This window comes from Odocoileus virginianus, chromosome 16 (assembly GCF_023699985.2).
Source record: "Odocoileus virginianus isolate 20LAN1187 ecotype Illinois chromosome 16, Ovbor_1.2, whole genome shotgun sequence".
Classification (NCBI taxonomy): domain Eukaryota; kingdom Metazoa; phylum Chordata; class Mammalia; order Artiodactyla; family Cervidae; genus Odocoileus; species Odocoileus virginianus.
In genome coordinates this window covers 21,248,192-21,271,801 of record NC_069689.1, presented here as the reverse complement: position 1 = coordinate 21,271,801, position 23,610 = coordinate 21,248,192, and the positions used below count along the sequence as shown (strand labels likewise).

Below are 23,610 nucleotides of genomic sequence, written 5' to 3'. Positions count from 1 at the left end.
GAATTTTATTGAATTATAGTTAGATTTATCATCTAGTGATGAGAGTGATAATTTTCACAAACGAGATCCACTATCAGAAGACTTAAAGGATCATAAGAGGAATGCCAAAAGAAGTATCAAAGTCCGAAAGAGACAGAATCACCTAAAGGTAAACTTTTTTCAGTTTCTTAGTTTTATATAAATATACTATATATTTTTAATTAGTACAGAGAGTAGATTTTACATAGAAGTAGATTTCCCTATGATTTCTTTATAGGAAAAAAACAAAACTTGAAAATTATTTTGACCCTAACTTTACTTTTTTTTACTAGAATTAAAAAGTCAAAGTGTGGTTTTTTAGTTTATCTTTGTGTTTTGAAACTATCTTGCAATGTTGTGACATTTTGAAGAACTAAATGAAGAAACTTTAGTGTACTGAAGATGTAACATTCAAATGGAAGAAAATATAGACAGAAATCTGAATTTTAAAATATTTGCTTTTATAATATTTATATTGTTTTTCTTATCAAATTTTTGGAAAAGAATTCTTAGCACTTTTTTTTTCTGATCAGTCCTTTTGTGGCACTGTATTTTTCCTGGAAAAAATGAATTGTTGAAAGACTCAAGAGACTTTATTAAGAAACATTCAGCAAGCAGACATGCTGACCTGTACTTTATTTTATTTATAACAATTAAAAGAAGACATTTTATATAGATATGCTACTTTATCATTTCTTCTCGAAGTTTTCTATTTTTATTATTTTTGATCTTAAAAGCACTGGCAAGAAATCCATTTTCCAAAACTATTTTCAGTTATTTGAGGACATTAAATGATTTTCTTAAAGGCACTTTCCTGTTTTCTCATTTATCTTAGCTCGTAGCTAGGAAGTTTTTAGATGAAGAAGCAGAACTTTCCCAAGAAGATGCAGAATGTGTTTCATCAGATGAAAATGATGAGTCAGAAAATGAACAAGACTCCTCACTACTTGACTTTTTAAATGATGAGCCTCAACTGTCACAGGCTATAAATGGTAAATGATACAATAATACTTTTTCTTTTCATTTTTAATGCTTTTACTGTGGTTATACTTTTTCCAAAGAACCTTGACTTTAAAGGGAATTAAATTTGATGTGTGTAAAATACTTGGTAATTCTGTAATATTTCCTTTATGTGAGAGTTGTTTGTTTATAGGCTACTAATTTTAAAAATTACTATTTTTAGAAAACAGTCTCTAGAGACCTGGCTGGCTGTCAGTTATTCATTTAAACAAGTATTAATGCCTGGTATGTGCCTAGCACTCTGTAAGGTTCTTGAGAAAGCTGTATCTATGAACAAAATGGACAAAACCCCCTGTGCTTCAAAAGCATACATTAGAATGGAAGAAGAGTAACAATATACACAATAACTAAATTATTTAGTGTAAGACAAGTTTACAGAAAAACAAAAACAAATTGAGTAAGATGAAGATTTGGAGTGTCAGGGGTTGGGGTATTAAGCTATAAATTTGAGCAGGGTAATTAGGGGTTGACCTCATTGAGGTTACATTTGTCCAGACTATAGGAGATGAGGAATTCAACCATGCAGTCTGTTAAAACCAGCTGAGACACAAAGATAAATTTATTAAATTCGTCACGTAAGGGAGACTACTTTTAGAAAACAGTCTCCCCAAATAGTGCTTGAGCAGGTCTTCTATAGATGATTCAGATTGGCTGCAATGGAAATGGGGAAGATTGTAGTGGGCTTTTCTGGATTCTTATCTTTCCCAAATCTTGCCATTATTCTGCTCCTCCAGGGTCTCATATGACTTAAGACGGCAAAGTTTCCCAAGGTCCATGACTTTAAAGAAGAAGGCTTTAAATACAAAGGTCTCAGTAGTGTGTTGCTGATTCAGATATGATTTGCAGAATAAGGCTTCTTTCCCAGGTTTATAGTAGAATCTGGTGGGAGAATGCTGATGCAGAGATGACCAGTGTAAAGGCCCTGAAGCAGGAGTGTGCCTGGCATTTTCAAGGGAACATCATTATGACTAGAACTGAAAGGGAAGAAGTGGGGTAGTAGGAAGTGAAATCAGAGGGGTAATGAATGAGCAGCAACTCATGTTATTTTGTATCACTCCAGCTTCTGTGTTGAGACTGACCTATCTGGGAACAAAGGTGGAAGAAAGGACCATTATATGGCCATGGCAGTAATCTAATCAAGGAATGATGGTGGCAGTGAGAGGAGGGAAAGATTGGGTTCTGGCTATGTACAGCTGATGGGATTTTCTGATGGATTAGAGAGACAAAAAGCAATGGCATCCCACTCCAGTGTTCTTGCCTGGAAAATCCCATGGACAAAGGAGCCTGGTGGGCTGCCGTCTATGGGGTCTCACAGAGTCGGACACAACTGAAGCGACTTAACAGCAGCGGCAGAGAGACAAAGAGGGAGTCAGTGGGCTTGAGCAACAGGTAGGACTTCAGTTGCTGCTATTGGGAAGGTTGAAGGTAGCTCAGTTGTGATAAAGAATAGGGAGATCTGAAACTCCGTTTAGACACAGTACTCTTTTTTCACAGTATGTTTGAAATATGTAGGATTTCAGAGTTGTTGTTTTTTTTTTTTTTAAGAAAATCTCAAAATCCACATTTTTTTTTTTTCATGCCTCATTTCTTAGGTACTCTTTACTATATAACTTTAAAAAATAATCGGCATGTGATTATCACATGAATTGTGCTTTATGAAAAAAGCCAGATTCAAAAGGTTACATACTGTATTGTTGTTTAGTCACTAAGTCATGTCCAATTCTCTCCAACCCATTGGACTGCAGCCTGCCAGGCTCTTCTGTCCATAGGATTTCCCAGGCAAGAATACTGGAGTGGGTTGCCATTTCCTCCTCTATGGGCTCTGCCTGACCCAGGGGTAGAACCCAAGCCTCCTACATTGGCAGGTGGGTTCTTTACCAATGAGCCACCAGGGAATCGCTAATCTGGGATAGGTCAAAGTTAAATACTTATTTACTTTTCGTTTAAGTAATTTGGGTATTTGACAATTTTTTTTATCTTTATACAGATTCTGAAATGAGAGCTGTTTACATGAAATCAGTGCGAAGTCCATTGATGAGCAATCGATACAAAATGGTCCATAAGAAACATAGCAACATAAACATTTTTTCCCAGGTATGAACTATAGAAATACAGTGGAGAATTTCTTGGCGGTGATGTTGGAATATATTCCTGTTAATGAAGCCTTCATTTTGTTTCTAAAACTCCATCAGAACTGTTTGCAGAAGTTTCTGCCCTGAGTAGGGAAGATGGACTATGTGAATTCTCAAAATCCCTTTCAGTCATAATTTGATCACAGTTTCCTTTTGTTAATGAGCTAATTAGAATATACTCTGAATTTGTTTTCCAATTAGAATATTTAAAGGAAGTGAATAGAACTAGTTAAAATTTTAACTCTTCTGTTGTCATATTTCTCTTAGAAATTAATTTTTCCCATTAAAATGGCATATCACAAAAATTACAGATTATTTTTCATTTATGGAATCAATTTTGCATTAGTCTTATTTGTTTATAAATTGCCATATTCAGCTCAGAAATATGGGCATTTTTTTATGATCATTCTTACTCTGTACTTTCATTGTATTTATTATATAGTGTTTTATGAATTACTTACCACAGCATTTTATGAATTACTGTTCATTTTTCTGGCTACTTGCTCTAGACCATAAATTTCTAGAGGGTAAATCAGTATTTTTTTTTTCATTCCCAAACTTCCCATTTTCTTCCATTAAAGAATATACTCAGAAAGAAGATGTGGTATATATAAAAACTGGAAGTTTACTCTGCCATAGAGAAGAAGAAATTTTGCCTTTTGTGACCACATGGATGGACCTAGAGGGCATTATGCTAAGTGAAAGAAGTCAGAGAAAGAAAAATATTGTATGATTTCACTTATATGTAGAATCTGAAAAATAAAACAAATGAACCACCATAATAAGTAAATCCTAGACACAAAGAACAATCAGGTGGTTGCCAGAGAGGAATGGGTGGGGAGGAGAGAAATAGGTGAGAGAGATTAAGGGATACAAATTTCCAGTTGCAAAATAAATGTCATACCTATGAAATGTACAGTGTGGGGAATATAGTTAATAATTATGTAATGTCTCTGTACAGTGATAGAATGTAACTAGACTTATGGTGATCAGTTTGAAATGTATGTTGTGTCACAAAACTAACATCATGTTGTAGGTTAATTATAATTCAAAAACAAACTAACGCATAGGAAAGGGGTCAGGTTTATGGTTATCAGAGGCAGGGGTGGGGGATGCTGTGGGGGAAAGGCGGATTGGATGAAGGCAGTCAAAATGTGCAAAACTTCAGTTGTAAGATAAATAGGTACTTGTGATGGGCTTCCCAGGTGTCACAGTTAGTAAAGCATCCTGCTCAGTGCAGGAGACACAAGAAATGCAGGTTCGATCCCTGGGTTGGAAAGATCCCCTGGAGGAGAAAATGGCAACCCACTCTAGTATTCTTGCCTGGGAAATGCCATGGACAAAGAATCCTGGTGGGCTACAGTCCACGGGGTTACAAAGAGTCAGACATGACTGGGCATTCATGCAGACACAGACCTTGGGATGTAATGTACATGATAAATATAATTAATACTGCTGTATGTTAAATATGAAAATTGTCGAAAGTAAATCCTGAGAGTTCTCACCACAAGGAAAAAGTATGTTTTTCTGTTTCTTTAATTTTGTCTCTCTCTGAGATGAGGACTGTTCACTAAATTTATTTCATGATGTAGTGAGTCAAATCATTATGCTGTACACCTTAAACTTATACGGTGTTGTATGCCAATTATATCCCAATAAAACTGGAGGAAAAAAAGAATATGCTCAGTAAGGAGTCAGCTGAGCAAGTGACTGAATTAATAAAGTAAATGAAATAAATATTCAGAGAGCGATCATGAACTTAAAAGAATATGTTAAAAACATGCTGGTTTTATGAAATCTATTATATTCTTATTTGTGTTTTTATTGTAGATTCCTGAGCAAGATGAAACCTATTTAGAAGACAGTTTTTGTGTTGATGAAGAGGAGTCTTGCAAAAGCCAGTCGAGTGAAGAAGTTTGTGTTGATTTTAACCTAATAACTGAAGACTGCTATACAAATGAGAGTAAAAAATATAAAACCCGACGTGCAGTAAAGCTAAAACAAATGAAGATGAGACAAAATTGTGCACGTTCAAAAAATAAATTATCCAGAATTATTTTACTGGATGATTCAAGTGAGGAGGAACACGATGTAAAGGATAAACAAGAATTCAGGATTGTGGTTAACCCAAGCACAGTGTCTTCTGGGTCTTCATTGCAGTCCAGGGACCACTCTAATCCAGTTGGTAATCAATTGCTAAACCAGAGACAACAGACACCACCTAATTTAAAGGTTCCCATTTCTGATGTCTCAGACTTCAAACCTCAGAACCATACGAACATGGAATCTGCTTCATCATTGTTCACTGCGGTCAGTGCACAGAAAGACTGTGGAAAGTTTCCAGTTCAGTTGAAGGTATGAATCAAACCAGAAAAAAAAGCCTTCATGCGTTTACCAAAAGGTTTTTTTGTTTATTTGTTTTCCTTTCTTTTGTGTTAAATAACTAGATCAAAGAAAAATTAACAAGTAATAGAATTCTTCAGACAAGAAATCAGCATACTAAATTATATAGCTAATTCATAGGATGCTTATTTTTTTAATATGTTAATAGCTTTCTTAAGAACACTGTAAGGAAACATGCTTCTTTTATAAAAAGAATACAGGAAATTAGCTTCTTGCAACAGACATTACATGCTCAGAACTAGTTTCCCCAGATTAAATTTTCTTTCCCTCTCTGAAGGCTTCAGGTATATAACTCTCATCTACTTACTGGGGAGAGGAGGTTAGTTACTTAGTTCAGTCGCTTAGTCGTGTCCAACTCTTTGCAACCCCATGAATCACAGCATGCCAGGCCTCCCTGTCCATCACCAACTCCCGGAGTTTACTCAAACTCATGCCCATCGAGTCGGTGATGCCATCCAGCCATCTCATCCTCTGTCATCCACTTCTCCTCCTGCCCCCAGTCTCTCCCAGAATCAGGGTCTTTTCCAATGAGTCAACTCTTCACATGAGGTGGCCAGAGTATTGGAGTTTCAGCTTTAGCATCAGTCCTTCCAATGAACACCCAGGACTGATCTCCTTTAGGATGGACTGATTGGATCTCCTTGTAGTCCAAGAGACTCTCAAGAGTCTTCTCCAACACCACAGTTCAAAAGCATCAATTTTTCAGTGCTCAGCTTTCTTCACAGTCCAACTCTCACATCCATACATGACCACTGGAAAAACCATAGCCTTGATTAGACGGACCTTTGTTGGCAAAGTAATGTCTCTGCTTTTTAATATATCTAGGTTAGTCATAACTTTCCTTTCAGAGTAAGCGTCTTTTAATTTCCTGGCTGCAGTCACCATCTGCAGTGATTTTGGAGCCCAAAAAAATAAAGTCTGACACTGTTTCCACTGTCTCCCCAACTATTTCCCATGAAGTGATGGGACCAGATGCCATGGTCTTAGTTTTCTGAATGTTAAGCTTTAGGTCAACTTTTTCATTCTCCTCTTTTGCTTTCATCAAGAGGCTTTTTAGTTCCTCTTCACTTTCTGCCATAAGGGTGGTGTCATCTGCATATCTGAAGTTATTGATATTTCTCCCAGCAATCTTGATTCCAGCTTGTGCTTCTTCCAGCCCAGCGTTTCTCATGATGTACTCTGCATATAAGTTAAATAAGCAGGGTGACAATATACAGCCTTGACATACTTCTTTTCCTATTTGGAACCAGTCTGTTGTTCCATGTCCAGTTCTAACTGTTGCTTCCTGACCTGCATACAGGTTTCTCAAGAGGCAGGTCAGGTGGTCTGGTATTCCCATCTCGTGAAGAATTTTCCGCAGTTTATTGCGATCCACACAGTCGAAGGCTTTGGCGTAGTCAATAAAGCAGAAATAGATGTTTTTCTGGAACTCTCTAGCTTTTTCAATGATCCAGCAGATATTGGCAATTTGATCTCTGGTTCCTCTGCCTTTTCTAAAACCAGCTTGAACATCTGGAAGTTCATGGTTCATGTATTGCTGAAGCCTGGCTTGGAGAATTTTGAGCATTACTTTACTAGCGTGTGAGATGAGTGCAATTGTGCAGTAGTTTGAGCATTCTTTGGGATTGCCTTTCTTTGGGACTGGAATGAAAACTGACCTTTTCCAGTCCTGTGGCCACTGCTGAGTTTTCCAAATGCTGGAGTGGAGGTTAGGGGCCTGATTTTCTTCCTTTGAATTTCTTTCCTTCCAGAATGGTTATGTAGTTTACTTTCCAGCTCCTTTTTATTTTACTATTGCTAAAGTAATCCCCAAAACTATTTTCAGTTTTTAGGAGTTTATAGTTGCAGTAATTTTGCTAAAATGGGGGTTAAAGTGACAGTAGTAGGAATCCCCAGACCAAGACTTCTCCCGTTGCTTCCTCTGGGTTTCCAGGCCGTCCCACCTGAGCAGCGTGCTCCGCTGTCCACACAGTGGCCCTCAGATTGGCATTTCCGTACATTATCTCCAGACTTTTTTTTTTTCTTTTGGCATGAAAGTATGTCTGGGAGGAATAATTAGATAAAGTTGACTAGATTGTCTTATCAGTAGATTGGAGAACAACAAAGCACTTCATTTCTCTCAGAAGTATCAGCTCTAGTAGAAAGATGGTAATTCCAAGGGTCAAGGTCGGTAGTCCTTGCACAATGCTTTGAAAAGCGGTAAGCACTCCCTGTATCTCTACTTTAGCGTGCTCCAACCAGAACCATAGATATACCCTAGTAATATTTTGAGGACTGTGAAAAAGGATAGGTAGATTTTTATAGAAGTCTATTTTAATTTCTATCATCTACTGCATGGTATGATTCTTCTTCAAATTAGGAGGGGAAAGAATTTGAGGTAAATTTGAAAAGACAGAAAAGAAACTAAATATCCTGTCAAAAACTGTTACGATACTGAAAATGTTAATATTTATCTGTCACATATATTATATACACAGTGTTCCTTGTTCATCATTTGCCTTTGTTTTAAGTAGGTTTTGCCATAGGAAATTTTAGCTTTTTTATAGAGTTCCAATTTTTTTCTTTATCATTTCTGACATCAGTGTTTAAAAATCCATTTTGCATTCAAAGGTAAATAAATATTTCTAATATTTTTTGTTTCTTTGGTGTCATCTTCCTTCATTAGATTTATTCTTTTCCTTTAAAAATTGAATATTAAATGCATTTTAAAGATTATTCTGAGTGATTAGCACTTCCTCTTTAGCTTTGAATATAGAAGGCTGGAAAGAATGTTGCTCCCATTCTTGCAACAACAACAAAAAAAGGCCAGATAATCTACAAAATCATAAGTTTATCTGGATCTGAGGCTGCATGGTGACCAATTAGCCGGATATCTAAGGAAAGACAAGTGCCTCCATGGAGAGACTTGCTGAGTTGCAACAGTCACTGGACATTGTACAATCTAGTAAGGAGACCTCAGCTAAAACTTTAATGAATTGCTAGTCATCAAGTGTTCACAAAAGAGACTGAGAGAGGAAACCTTCTTCCCATTGCAGGCAGTGGGCAAGTGACCAGCAGCTGCGTGGGCAAGGCACCAAGCCCCATCTAGTTCCTTCTCCCCGCGTTCCCCTGTGGAACAAAAAGCATTTAGCCACTGGGGGAAGAACAACAAACTCTGTAGTCCCCAGGGCCTGGGTGAAGACCCTTTGCAGAGGAAGGAAAGGAGAAAGAGAGAAAGTAGAATTAAGGAGAAGAGAGAGCAAGTAGATTTAGTTGAACAGGCAATGGCTGAGGATTTTCCAGAAGTACTTTGGCATACAAGTAGCTGAGTCTCTGTTTTCAGTTATCATGGCTATGTTATCTTGAAGTGGAATTCCTGGGCCATATGGTAATTCAACATTGAGAACTTGCCAAAGTTTTCCTGAGTGGCTGCATCATTTTCATTCCCACCAACAGTACACGTCCCAGTTTTATTCACATTCTCATCAACGCATTTTCCTTTTAGAAAATGTCTAGCCATCCTACTAGGTGTTAAGGGTAGCTAGTGGTAGCTTCATCTACACAGTACCTTTGGTCCTGTTGAAGGAAGAAGAAGTATGAGTGAGAAAAGTCAGCCTAGGTGTTAGAAGTTTATGGCGTCAACATACGTGTAATTGATGGTGATTGATGTTTTCTACTTTTCAGGGCGCTACTGCTCTGGAGGATTCTGGCACTTCTGTGCCATGCTGTTCCAACCAGCGACCATATTTGGCTGACACACGTGCTTCTCTAAGACTGCCCCAGGAATGCCACAGAACTTGTATTCTTGTAGATAGTCGTGAAATCGTTTCTGGTTCAGAAGTAGTTTCTTCCCTAAGAGCAATTCATGGCTTACAGGTAGAGGTCTGTCCTCTTAATGGTTGTGATTATATTGTGAGTAACCGCATGGTGGTGGAAAGGAGGTCTCAGTCTGAGATGTTAAATAGCATCAATAAGAACAAGCTCATCGATCAGATCCAGTACCTACAGAGCATGTTTGAAAGAATATGTGTGATTGTGGAAAAGGACAGAGAAAAAACAGGTTTGTATTTTTATAAGGCTGTAAAGGAACTTGACTATTATTTAGTTCATTATTCTACTGTCAGGATGTGGGAGGCTCTTAAAATGTGAATACCTGACTCATGAATATTTACATAATGTCATAATATTTTTCATCAGTCACTGTGTTTAAATGCAGCTTATGAGCATTGAAGAGGGTGAATTGAAGGCAAGTGAACCAATCATGTCTTTTTCTGGGAGGAGCCCTGGGAAGGTTGCCAGAAATAAGGCAGCAGTATGGGTGAGGAGGATTGAGGAGTTTAAGAAGGTAGAATTAGCAGGAGTAAGTGGAAGCAATCAAGAATTACTCTTGAGCTGACCAGTTTCTTGATTACTGAGCAGTCAGGTAGTGGTGCTCTTCTTTGAAATTATGAATATAGGAGAAGCAGCAGATTTGAGACTAAAGAGGTGTTTAATGTTGAATACATTAAGATTGAATTCTCAGTGGGTCACTAAAATGGGTGCCTAGAATATTTTAGAAAATGTAGGCTTGGAGCTTCAGCTAGGGAGTTTTATGGGTAATATTTAACTGCATAGGGCATCCCTGAGACTAGTGAAAAGATAATAGGGTATGGAATCAGAAGATGCACTGAGTTCTGATGTCTTTTATAGCTATGTGACATTCCATTTGACAGTTAACTCCTCTGAGGAGTTAATAGTACACTTTTCCTAGTCATCCCGTGGTGTTACGAGAATTCAGTGAAATCATGCAGCTGAAAGCCACTATGGAAGAATTCAAGGATTATACAGTCATTACGTATATAAAAGGAAATAATGTTTATGTAAAACGTTGGTTCAGGAATTGAGCAACATACCTTTTCATCACCACTATCATTATTGAACCAGGTGATCTTGAATAAATCACTCTTTCTTTCAGTAACCCCAATCCAATTTCTTTTTTCTTTTTTAATTTGACAAATGAGGGCTTTAGATTATGTGATCTTTTGGGTCTTTCTAGTGCTAAATTTCTATAGTTTATACTAACATACCCTTTATAAAGGAAATAGATTTTTAATAAAAAGGAAAATAATGTGACAAAAGCTATGGAAAAACTTTTTGTTGTTGGCATAAAGAAGAATGCCAAAAGAAGGATGTAGGTAGACATGGAAAGGAGATGAATGAGAGTAGGGAAGAGTTAAATTAACAGGCAAGAGTTAGAGGTATTATAATGGGTGTGGAATCATTAAGTTATCCTTGAAAGAAATACATGAGAATTGTATATCTGTTAGAAGTATTACTAAGTGAACGCTTCAGTAATGCTAATATTACGAATTTGATAGATGAATATGGTCTTGGCCATCAGGAATGAGCTAAGAATATACTTTCTCCTGTCTACTCGCCTTCTGTTGATTCTAATTTAAGACACTTATAAAGACAGTTTTCCCTATTTTCTCTCTCAGATATTTGAGAATCACTTTAAATCTTTAGCAGTAGGATTTCTCATTAGCATTACGTAGCACTAGTTTAATGATATAGATCATGGGATTTTAATAATGTATAGTATTAACAGTTCTACTCAATGTAAGTTACTAAGGTTTGCATTTTCTTAAATAAAAAATATTTAGGAGACACATCCAGGATGTTTAGGAGAACAAAGAGCTATGACAGCCTGCTGACTACCTTAATTGGTGCTGGGATCCGAATTCTTTTCAGTTCCTGCCAAGAAGAAACTGCAGATTTGCTAAAGGAATTGTCTTTAGTGGAACAAAGAAAGAATGTTGGCATTCATGTTCCAACAGTGGTGAACAGTAAGAAATGTGAAACTCTTCAATTTTATCTAAGTATTCCCAATATAAGTTATGTAACTGCACTGAATATGTGTCACCAGTTTTCATCTGTGAAAAAGATGACAAACAGGTATGTCTGTTTTAATATTGTTAAATGGTTACTTTAAAATTGTTCTAAGAGGGATTTCATTGGAATTTTCATATTTTTTAAAAGTAAAGAGGTGTAGTGCCAGTTAGATTCATTCAGTAAAGACTTTGCTAGTTACCGAATTAAGCTAAGGACATTAATGGAAGGGGGGAGTTAAAAAGGTAAGCATTGTATTTGTAGCTTAGAGCCCTATGTGGAGGTAGACAGCACTTGCAGTCTAACAGTTCTGGGCATTTTAGTTCTGTAACTAAAAAAATGTTCAAGTTGAAAGTTTTACTAGGTTTTAATGACTTTATTGCTTGAAAATCAAATGAAGGTATTAGCAAATACATTAAACTACAGGCCCAAATAAGATGTTGAAATTATAATTTTAAATGATTTCAAATATAGGAAATAAATGTGCTTTTGTTTTATTTAAACCAATGCTAAACACATTAAGTGAATGTAGAAATCTGGGGGAAAAATTATTTCCTTAAAGGCTTTTGTTTGGTGTTCTTTAAACAAGAATATTGAATTTTATAAGTCAGAAGTTCAAGTAGATTTTTGTTTATTTTTCAGCACACCTCAAGAAATTTCCATGTATGCACAAGTAACTCATCAAAAGGCTGAGGAGATCTATAGATATATTCACTATATATTTGACATGCAAATGTTGCCAACTGATCTTAACCAAGGTAGTAGTAAATCTGATACGTGATCAGACTGCTCAGGTTGGGTTATCAAAGAACAATACAAAATGCACTTCAATAATCATTGCTGCAGTTTATGTTGAATACATATATATATGAGAATATTGCCATATCTATTGTTTTATACTGTGTACATGTTTATATAGAATATGTAAATTTTGAAAACATGTGTTTAATAATTATTTTGGTTAATTAGATAATGAAACTTTCTTATTGAATAAAAAGTTTATTTAAGGTGCTGTGAAGAAATAAAAGCTAGAGTGAAAGATGTATTTTAGGAATTTTCCAAAGATTATAGTGCTGTCATTGTCATTTGTTAGCATTATAGGTTGATGTATCTGCTGCCAGCTTAATGGTCGTAAACATTTTTTCCTATACATATACAATATTGAATAGGTATGGGTGGTAGGTGTATTGAGATAATGCCCCAGGAACTAGGAGAAGTCAAAAATTTAACTGAATCCTAGTAGCTGTCAAATTCTAGTAGTATGAACTCCAGTCTATACTACTTTTGTTGTTGTTGAAATACCAAAGAAGTGATATACTGGAGTTGCAAAATTTCAGTATAGGTTGAGCTGTCAAATGCAGGCTTTCATTGTGACCCATCACATTGCATCTGTGATGCTACTAATATTTTAAGATGGTTCCGTATTATTATCTGCAACATGAGTCTCTTCCTTCTAGTCAGTGTAGTGCTAAAGCAGTCTATAATTATGGATATATGTTTTCCCCACCTAAGGTCCTTTATTCTCTGCCTTATTTTTATCTTCTATTACACATTGTTGGGGAGTTGAATCAACCGAACAGCAGAGGGTTTCACTTAGACTTGGCATGGCCTTCAAAGCTGATCTAATTCAGATTGCTTTTCTCTTTCTTATCAGACGATAAAAGAGACACAGAAACAAGTGACTTCCTCAAGTGTAGACTGAGAAATCTAGCTAACAGGAACCCAAGAACTAGATAGTTTTCTTTCACTAAAAAAGCTACTCTGATTGTGAACTTAGCTCCTTTGGGACAGTGTAAATTCTAAGTTCTTCTAAAGCAGTTGATCTCTTCTGCCTGCTGTTCAGTAATTTTGTCAGACTTCTCCTTTACAGAGAGTAAAGGAAGTGATATAAATTATTGGCTGGTGTGCAGTTTTCCGTATATCTCTCAGGATCAGATTCATCCTTTAGGATCTCACTGTGCAGTGGTGGAGTGGACGTTCTGAGCGTTTCCCCCTAGTGAGCATGGTTCTCAGCTTCGTCAGGTAGGAGGAAAGGGGCTTCTCTTTCCAGCCCCAGTGTGCTGTGTTGCTGCCCCTAACACTGCGTGGGTCAGCGGGCGTGCTGGGTAGGGCCGTCTGGCGGAGCCCTGTGCCCCAGCTCCACCAGAAGCACGCAGCCCCCTCAGCAACCTCGCATTGCCGCGGACTGATGGCTTCCCCACAGCCTCTCCCACGCAGACACTAGTGTCCTCAGATGCTGTGTGCACGCTGCAGACAGAGTGTTTCCTAAATGGACATGGTTTGAGGGACATAACTTAGAGGATTTCATTTACTTATGCTTGCTGTGTAGAGACCTCTATCCATTTTTAAACTTCAACAGCCTCATTCTATATTCCCACAGGTTGCACTTATCAACCCTATTGTTTATCAATCCATCTTGTCTGCCTTTGAGCTCTCAAAGTCTTTCTCTTCCAATTTGAAGTCTCCTTTGGATGTTACCTTAAACCTTACTAGTTTATCTAATGACCCAATGGAAAGAAATGGGAGTAACCTGGTACCTGGCAGATACTTGATAGGTCACAGGGAATATGGGGAGTGGGGGTACCTTGTAGTTGACGTCAAGTGTATGCTATTTCAAAATACCCTTTTTGTTTCCTATTATAGAATTGAACTACCTTCTGATTCCTAAAATACTTCCATTAACATCAAACAGCACATTATTACACCAAATATTTGTAACTTAAAGTTCTACAGTAGTTTTTTTAGAGCTACTCTAACATAACCCTTTCATTTTTTTCATCCTTCACCTAGCAAAATTATTTGTGGCAGAAACTATCATGGTAGTTTAAAGGAGAATGATCTCACTTTACCTGCACTATTCTTTTTAAATCTTGTGTTTCTATGAATTCTATAGTTCTTTAGTAGCTGATCATTACTGACTAAATTCTTAAGAAACAAATGTACTTTTTTCTATAAGTTTTGATATTTTTCAAGGAAAGAGCTGAACCATTAACCAAAAAGGTCATTTTTTTCTATGATCCAGCAGTTAGAAAAACCAATCAAAACACAAATATTATTAAAGAAAAAACTTACTTTATTTGAACAAACCTAACTGGAAAGGGTGAGTGATGTACTATAAACAGAGGGAAAAAAATTTTCATGTCAAATTTAAAACATAATGGCAGAATATGCTAAAAGATGTTTATTTCTAAAGAAGCTGTCCCAAAGGAAAACAGTGTTTACTATGACATGACATAGTAACTTGACTTCTTACAGTAGTAAATCTGTAACCTGAATATTTTGTCTAATCCAGTCTTTTAAATACTGAGACCAAATTTTTGCTATGTCTGCTTAAAAATACAAAATGTCTTCTCATTCTATTTAATAAAAATACTTAAAAGCAATAAATGAAATTTACATAGGTTTCACAGATGTGCCAATCACAAGTTTTAAGAAAAACAATCAGGAGAAAGCATGTCAAAATGGTTTAAACAACGTGTAATTAAAACATTAGATCTGACTTGTATACCAACTGGTAACAAATGCTAACCTAAAGTTTTCATGAACTCAGTAGCTACAATCTATATTCTATTCTCCCCCATCTCTCCATTTAACAATAGTAATATTTTCTTAAATGCTTAAAAAAAAATAAGAAAACCTGTATGGAACATGATTTTCTTAAACAGACTAAGATGCTTATGAGAGACATAAAACATGAAACCTTTGAAAAAGAATGTGCAGTTTCTATAAAGAAAATATATATATATACTTCAGATGAAGACACAAATACACTGCTTCTTGATAAACATCCTGGACATGTTCTCTTATTTATACTACGAAGAATCAGAATTTGAAAAATAATAATCGTTCTCTTCTTCATCTAAAGACTCCATAGCCTTTGTGAAAAGTTTTCCAATACCAGAGTTTTCTGCTAATTCTGTAACGAGAAGTTTAATAAAAAAGATTAATATATTTCTAAAAGCAATTTCAAGGAAATTGAAAATAACTATAGGAAACAAATTGATAGGTCTACCCACTTGAGAACAATTAATTTTAATACTGTGTTAATAAAGAGACTACCCTATAGTAGAACAGAGCTACAAAAGAAAAGTACATTACCTTTGTTAAATGTTGTTTTTCTTCTTGATGGTGGAGTTGAAAAATCAGTTTCAAACTACAAGAGAGTTCATATTAGCTAAGTGAAAATTCTTCCAATACCCCAGTTTTCTGCTAATTAACCTCCTGTGAAGACTGCTTCAAACGTAGACAAAATTCAGTATACTTTATCCCAAAGGAAATATTACAAACTAATGCTGTAGTGGTTAAAGGATAACACCTGAAAGTTGCCAAAATCAACTGAATACTTATCCCATTCCATAACACTAGCAAAATTTGAGTTCTCTGTACTTTAAATTCTTGGCTAATGTAGTAATTCGACATATATGAAAAGTTTCAAGTATATAATGCATGCTTATGTACACCAGTACCTTTTAAACTATTGGCCATGGCTATCTTTAAAAAATGAAAAGGAATAGGATAGAAAAGAAAATATGACAGCACATGCCAGACAGAAGTGGCAAGATATAATCAAAGTCCTGATAGGAAAATCTGCAAACTAGGATATTCTACCCAGCAAGGATATAATTCAGAATAGAAGGAGAGATTAAGAATTTCACAGACAAGCAAAAACTGAAAGACTACAGCAATGCTAAACCTATCCTAAAGGAAATACTGAAAGTTCTTCTCCACACAGAAAAGAAGTTAAGAATCTACAGGAAAGAAAATCACAACTGGAAAGTAAATAAATAAGGCAGGACACAGATTTTTTTTAAAAATGAAAACAATTCATGAAAGCAATGATAACCACAAAAAACAGCAAAAGGATGAATATGAAGATTTAAAAGAGGACATCAGAATCATAAAATGTAGGGGCGGAGAGTAAGAAAATGTACATTTTTTTCCCCCAGAATATGTTTGAGCCTATATTACTACCAGTCTAAAGCAAGTGGATACAGGAAGAAGTTAATAGACTTGAAAAACAAGGTAACCACAAATCAAACATACAACAGATTCATAAAAACCAAAAAGAGAACACAAACACAATATGAAAGAAAATCATCAAACCACAAAAGGGAAAACAAAAATGGACAAATAAGAAAATACAAAATCAACAGGCAAACAAGGTTTAAAATGGCAATAAATAATCTATCAATAATTACCTTAAATGTGAATGCACTAAACGTTCCAGTCAAAAAACACATGTGCACCTGTGGCTGATTCATGTCGATGTATAGCAGAAAGCATCACAATATTGTAAAGTAATTATCTTCCAATTAAAATAATTAAAAATTGGATGAAAAAAGAAGAACCTACAGCATGCTGCCTACAAGAGGACCCACTTTAGGGCACATAGGACATTTCATGAAATGGAAATGAGAAAGCTGGGCGGGCGGTGGGGAGTGAAAAGGGGGGCGGGGGGGAGGAATACTCAAATCAGACAAAGTAGACTTTACAACAAACGCTACAAAGAAAGATAAAGAAGGCAAGCTACTAGCACTATTGTAATGACAAAAGGATCATTACAAGAGAATATTACAGTCATCAACACAATGCGCCCAACAGAGGAGCATCCAGATACATAAATACTAATAGAGCAGAGACATCCCTTTGCTGACAAAGATCCATATAGTCAAGGCTACGGTTTTTCCAATAGTCAGGTATGGATGTAAGAGTTGGACAATAAAGAAGGCTGAGTGCTAAAGAATTGATACTTTTGAACTGTGGTGCTGGAGAGACTCTTGAGAGTCCTTTGGACTGCAAGATGAAACCAGTCAATCCTAAAGGAAATCAACCCTGAATATTCATTGGAAGGACTGATCCTGAAGCTAAAGCTCCAATACTTTGTCACCTGATGCAAAGAACTGACTCACTGGAAAAGACCCTGATGCTGGGAAAGACTGAGGACAGGAGCAGAAGGGGGCAACAGAAGATGAGATGGTTGGATGGCATCACTGGCTCAATGGACATGCGTTAGAGCAAACTGGGAGATAGTAAAGGACAGGGAGGCCTGGTGTGCTGCAGTCCAAGGGGTTGCAAAATCGGATACGACTTAGCAAGTGAACAACAGACATAAAGAGAACTGATAGGAATACAATGATAGTAGGAGACTTTAACACCCCACTAAATCAATGAACTAATCTTCAACACAGAAAATCAACAAGGCAGTGGAGATCCTGAATGATATGATATCATCATGATCCCCACTTCACATCATATATTAATGAGACTGGAAAGCTCAAGTAGCTTGCCTTGTCATAAAGCTGGTATGGAGTCAAACTTTGAAATCAGAACCTTTAATACTAAACCCTTTGCTCTATCCTGACCTAGTGGCTATAAATGAAGCCAAAATTTCATTCTTGTAAGGAACGTGGAATTGGAAAAAGGGACTCAAACACTGCAAGGGAGTTTGCCCACATTTTCAATTACAGAGAAGAAGTTTCTTTTGAAGAATTTATAGTCTCCAGGCTGATTTTAAACAGTTTCTTTTGAAGAATTTATAGTCTGCAGGCTGATTTTAAACCAAGGTTCCCAGAGTTATCAACCACTTCCTGTGGACAAATAAAGCCTATAAAGATTAGATCTGGTTAGGTAATCCCAATGTTTAAGTTTAGAGACTCTGAGAGGAACTATACTCTAGCAGGTGTCCTATATAAATACTTCAACATGGGTGAGGGGAAGAAAAGATGGCCATAACCTGGTTTGAAGGAATACACCCTCAGGGAATAAGGTAGTCTCCTCCTTTACCCCATACATTATCATTCTCTAAGACTGGCTATTTACTTTGAGGAAATCTGAGGTGAACTAGCTTTTCCTGAATACTTACAGTTTTATCTGGATATAAATTATTCAAATTAAATGAGAAATCAAAATTTAGATCACTCAAAGGCAATATTGAGTTAAAATTTTTCTATAATTAGATTTTAAATATTGAAATACATACAATACACACATACACATATAAAATCAAGTAGCTGAATCTGAAAAAATTTTGAAATCTGTAGAGTATTTTGAATCTGTAATGAAATTTCTTGTTCCATGACAATCATAACTCAATCAGTATGGATTATTCCCCGATCACTGAATAGATATTATGCTTCTGTGTCTTGCCTGAAATGTCCTTCTCTAACCTATATGTGTTTCTCCTACCCTGCCTGACTCCTCAAATGAAATTTCTCACCTTACTCAAATGCTCCAGTCTATGAACTGCCATCTGTAATCCTATAGCATTTACGTGCTTACCTCACTCATAGCCTCATATTATAATTTACTTATATTAGGCTATCATCAACATGAAGGCAAGGGTTGTTACATAACTTATAACTCCAACAATTTGCCAGGTATTATAGTTGTTCAACAGATGCATGCATGCTCAGTCATTTCAGTTGAGTCCGACTCTTTGCAACCCTATGGACCATAGCCCACCAGGCTCCTCTGTCCATGGGATTCTCCAGGCAGGAATAATGGAGTGGGTTGCTATGCCATCCTCCAGGGTAGCTTCCTGACCCAGGGATCTAAAATATATCTCCTGTGTTTCCTGCATTGCAGGCAGATTCTTTACCGCTTAGGTACTGGGAAGCCCCAACAAAGAAAAATACTTACTGTTTTTTTCTTGATATTGCCCCAGGTAGTGCCACCTTTACTTTTATGGGTTTTTTGCATACGAAAAACATATTTATCACAATCATTCCTGTTTAAATATAATTTCAAATCAACATTAATCACCATACTTTAATCCACCGATTAAACAGCAATTGACAAAATTAATTTAAAATGTTTCTGTATGTTAAAAGTACATTTTATAGTCCATTTTTAAAAAGACAATTGTGTACCGATGGAGATGGACAAAATGCTTCAACCCTATAAGACTGTTCTGAAAATGATGGCTTTTTCCTCATTGTCCATTGTCCCATCTGCTCCTTCTAGTCTCTATCTTGCTGCCTGTCTTTTCTCAAACTCACTAAGACATCTTGTTCATTGATTCCCTTTTGTTATGCCTTTCACTCCTTTCTCTTGTTCATGTCTTCCTTCCCTATCCGGGTTGAATCTCAGAGTTACCACTTTAAGGATATGCATGATGATGAAAACTCTCCATTAATTTATGCCTTCCAATTGTGTTGAGATTCAGTTTGGCTCATAAGCCTTTTATTTTTACATCGTTACATGTTTTTTATACCAACTAAGATGTTAAAAAAAGGTTTTTTTAACCTTACCTCTTTCCCCTCTCATCCTTAGCAAATACACCTGACTCATAATTTACAGATGAAAACTGAAGCCACATAGAATGTTGTTCTCAGTTTCCCCAACAATTACTTAGGACAAATTTTCACTCTAGGCTTCAAGTTCCTTTATGATTGACTATCCATTCCTTTATGACTATTTGGCAACCTTAAAGGTAGGACGTGTAAGAAATATGTAAATATGTGATACATATTAAGATACCAATGTGAACCACAAGCACTGCTGCGCAGTACGTGAATGAGCCTAGCCAGTTGTTCAGGATCAGCACCTCACAAAACTGCTGTCCTGTACAGATACTTTGGGAGTGATAAAAAAAATACTGCTGAATTGCTTAAAATTGTTATGAAAAGGAAGCTAACTACTAGAGTCGGTGAAGTCTAGAGATTAAAGAGGTCTAGGAAACTTGTTTTTTAAAATTAAAGTTTTACAAAATATATTCTTGGTATATGAGTCCATCTTGTGCTCTGTAAGGAAAAAAAGCCATTTTCTATAATTGTGAAAGTGATATATATTAAAAGAACAGTATCACAATCCACATCAGTGTAATCCTACAATCTACAGATAATGGCTGGTGTTTTTGGTTAAGGAATTTCCTATCTCCTATGAATACATGTTACAAAACTGGGATCATACTGTATGTAATGTAGTTTTATTTCTTAAACTGGATCATACTATATGTAACATAGTTTTATGTTAGCTTTTAAAAATTATTCACTGAACATTATTCTATATCATTACAATTTATTGAAAGCATTATCTAATTCTTTTAAACTTTTATTGGAGTATAGGTGCTTTACAATGTTGTTAGTTCTTACTATACAGCAAAGTGAATCAGCTACACCCACACACCCACACCCACACAGAAAGTGAGTTAGCCACACACACACACACACACACACACACACACACAGAAAGTGAGTTAGCTACACACACACACACACACATACACAGAAAGTGAGTTAGCCACACACACACACACACAGAAAGTGAGTTAGCCACACACACACACACACACACACATTTTTGGATTTCCTTTCCATTTAGGTCACCACAGAGCATTGAGCAGAGTTCTCTGTACTATACCTGTAGTTTCTCATTAGCTGTCTATTTTAAACATAGTATCAACAGTGCACATATGTCAAACCTAGTTCTCCCAATTCATCCAACCACCCTCCCCCCTTGGTATCCATGTTTGTCCTTTATATCTGTGTCTCTATTTCACTTTGTAAATGAGACCCATCTATATCAGGAGTTCCTCAAGCAGAGAGCCTGGGACTTGTAATGGTCCATGACCTGTTGGGAACCAAGCTGCACAGAAGGAGGGGAGGGACGGGTAAGTGAGGCTTCACTGCGGTTCCCCACTGCTCACATTACTGCCTGAACCATTCCACCCTCTACCCACCCCCAGGTCCGTGGAAAACTGTCTTCTACAAAACTGGTTCCTGGTGTCAAAAATTTTGGGAACTGCTGGTCTCTACCAATTTTTTCAGATCCCATATTTATGTGTTAACATACAATATTCTTTTCTCTGACTGACTTCACTCTGTATGACAGTCTCTAGGTCCATCCTTGTTTCTATAAATGACCCAATTTCATTCCCTTTTATGGTCATATTCCCTTGTATATATATATCACATCTTTATCCACTCCTCTGTTAACGGACATTTGTTTCCATGTCCTAGCCACTGTAAATAACGCTGCAGTGAACACTGGGGTGCACATGTCTACTTGAATTATGGTTTTCTCTGGGTATATGCTCAGTAGTGGGGCTGCTGAGCTGCATGGTAGTTTCGGTTTTTAGGTTTTTAGTTTTTTGTTTTTTTTTTGGCTGCACCATGTAGCATGTGGGATCTTAATTCCCTGACCAGGAACCGAACCTGTGCCCTCTGCATTGGCAGCTCCGAGTCTTAACTACTGGAATGCCAGGGAAGTACCTCAATTTTTAGTTTTTTTAAGAAATCTCCATACTGTTCTCCATAGTGGCTGTATCAATTTACATTCCCACCAACAGTGCAAGAGGGTTCCCTTTTCTCCATATCCTTTCCAGCATATACTGTCTAGATTTTAATGAGGGACATTCTGACTGATATGATGTGATATCTCATTGTACTCTCACATTCTTTAATAACTAGTGATGTTGAGCATCTTTTCGTGTGTTTGTTGGCTATCTGTATTGAAGACATCATTTTAAATTGTTACATATTCTATTATATGGACAAATCCTAATTTCTTAACTTTCCTTATTATTGGACTGTTAGGTCACTTTCAAAATTTCAGTATTGTTTTGTGATGAACATCTCTGTTCATACAAGTGTACGCTCATACTTGCCCAAATTCATATTTCCTTAGAAATAAAATTCAAGGGCCAAAGGAATGAATATCTTAAAGCTAATGATTTGGCCAAAGTTCTTACCAAAATCCGTCCAAAATTATATGTGCCACAGAAATAAACTCACACACCTATGGTCAATTAATCTTTGACAAAGGAGGCAAGAATATACAATGGAAAAAAGACATTCTTTTCAATAAGTGATGTTAAAGTTGGACAGCCATATGTAAATCAAGTTAGAAAACACCCTCACACCATGCATAAAAATATGGCTTAAGGACTTATAAGACATGACACCATAAAACTCCCAGACCAGAACATAGGCAAAACATTCTCTGACATAAATCATACCAGTATTTTCTTAGATCAGTCTCCCAAGGCAATAGAAATGAAAGCAAAGTTAAACAAATAAGACCTAATCAGACTTACAAGCTTTGGTACAGCAAAGGAAACCGTCAACAAAACAAAAGGACAACCTACAGACTGGAGAAAATAGCTGCAAATGGTGTGACCAATAAGGGTTAATTTCCAAAATATACAAAGAGCTCATACAACTCAACAAGGGAAAAACAAAACAACCCAATCAAAAAATGGACAGAAGACCTAAGAGACATTTTTCCAAAGAAGACATACAAATGCACATGAAAAAATGCTTAACCTCACTAGTTATTAGAGAAATGCAATTCAAAACTACAAGGAGTACTACCTCCCATTGGTCAGAATGACCATCATTTAAAAATCTACAAGTAAGTGGTGGAGAGAATGTGGAGAAAAGGGAATCCTTCTGCACTGTTGGTAGGAATGTAAATTGGTACAGCCACTATGGAGAACAGTATAGAGGTTCCTCAAGAAACTGCAGAGAGTTGCCATATGATCCAGCGATTCCACTCCTGGGCATATATCCAGACAAAACTATAATTTAAAAGGACACATACACCCCCTATATTCATAGCAGCACTATTCACAATAGCCAAAACATGGAAGCAACCTAAATGTCAACTGACAGATGAATGGATAAAAAAGATATGGTACACATATACAGTGAAATACTACTCAGCCATAAAAAGAACCATGAAATAGTGCCATTTGCAGCAACATGGATGGACCTAGATATTATCATACTAAGTGAAGTCAGACAGAGAAAGACAAATAGCACATGATATCACTTATGTGTGGAATCTATGACACAAATGAACCTATCTATAAAACAGAAATAGACTCACAGACAGAACAGGCTTGTGGTTGCCAACGGGAGAAAAGATTGGGAGGGAAATGGATTAGGAGTTTGGAGTTAGCAGATGGAAACTATTATATATAGACTGGATAAATAACAAGGTCCTACTGTATAGCACAGGGAACCATATTCAATATCCAGTGATAAGCCATAATAGAATATTTAAAATATATATATATAAAAAAAACTGAGTCACTTTGGTGTACAGAAGAAAATGACAACACTGTAAATCAACTATACTTCAATTAAATTCTGAAGTATTTTTAAAAATTGTATGCTTAATATACTTTTACTTGTAGTAAATACTTATTTAAAAATGAACAAAAAATAATTTCTGGATTGCTAGGGAA

The 23,610-nt window shown here is 36.3% G+C and overlaps 1 protein-coding gene across 9 annotated transcripts in view; it reads left to right on the top strand.

Annotated features, from left to right (window-relative positions):
* The window catches only part of FANCM (FA complementation group M), a 98,480-nt gene that overhangs the window by 47,099 nt on the left and 27,771 nt on the right, over positions 1-23,610 (top strand). For 7 of the 9 annotated variants that reach the window (XR_011491796.1, XR_011491794.1, XR_011491795.1 and 4 more), the window contains 7 exons: positions 20-148; positions 854-1,010; positions 3,026-3,132; positions 5,001-5,525; positions 9,237-9,612; positions 11,195-11,486; positions 12,063-12,178. Coding sequence is in view for 5 of the 9 variants with exons in the window: in XM_070477986.1 (XP_070334087.1) it covers positions 20-148; positions 854-1,010; positions 3,026-3,132; positions 5,001-5,525; positions 9,237-9,612; positions 11,195-11,486; positions 12,063-12,178 (1,702 nt within the window). In the remaining 4 variants the exon portion in view is untranslated. Of the gene's footprint in view, positions 1-19; positions 149-853; positions 1,011-3,025; positions 3,133-5,000; positions 5,526-9,236; positions 9,613-11,194; positions 11,487-12,062; positions 12,179-23,610 lie in introns of those variants that run through there. The other 2 variants (XM_020881444.2, XR_011491797.1) reach the window with 2 other exon arrangements.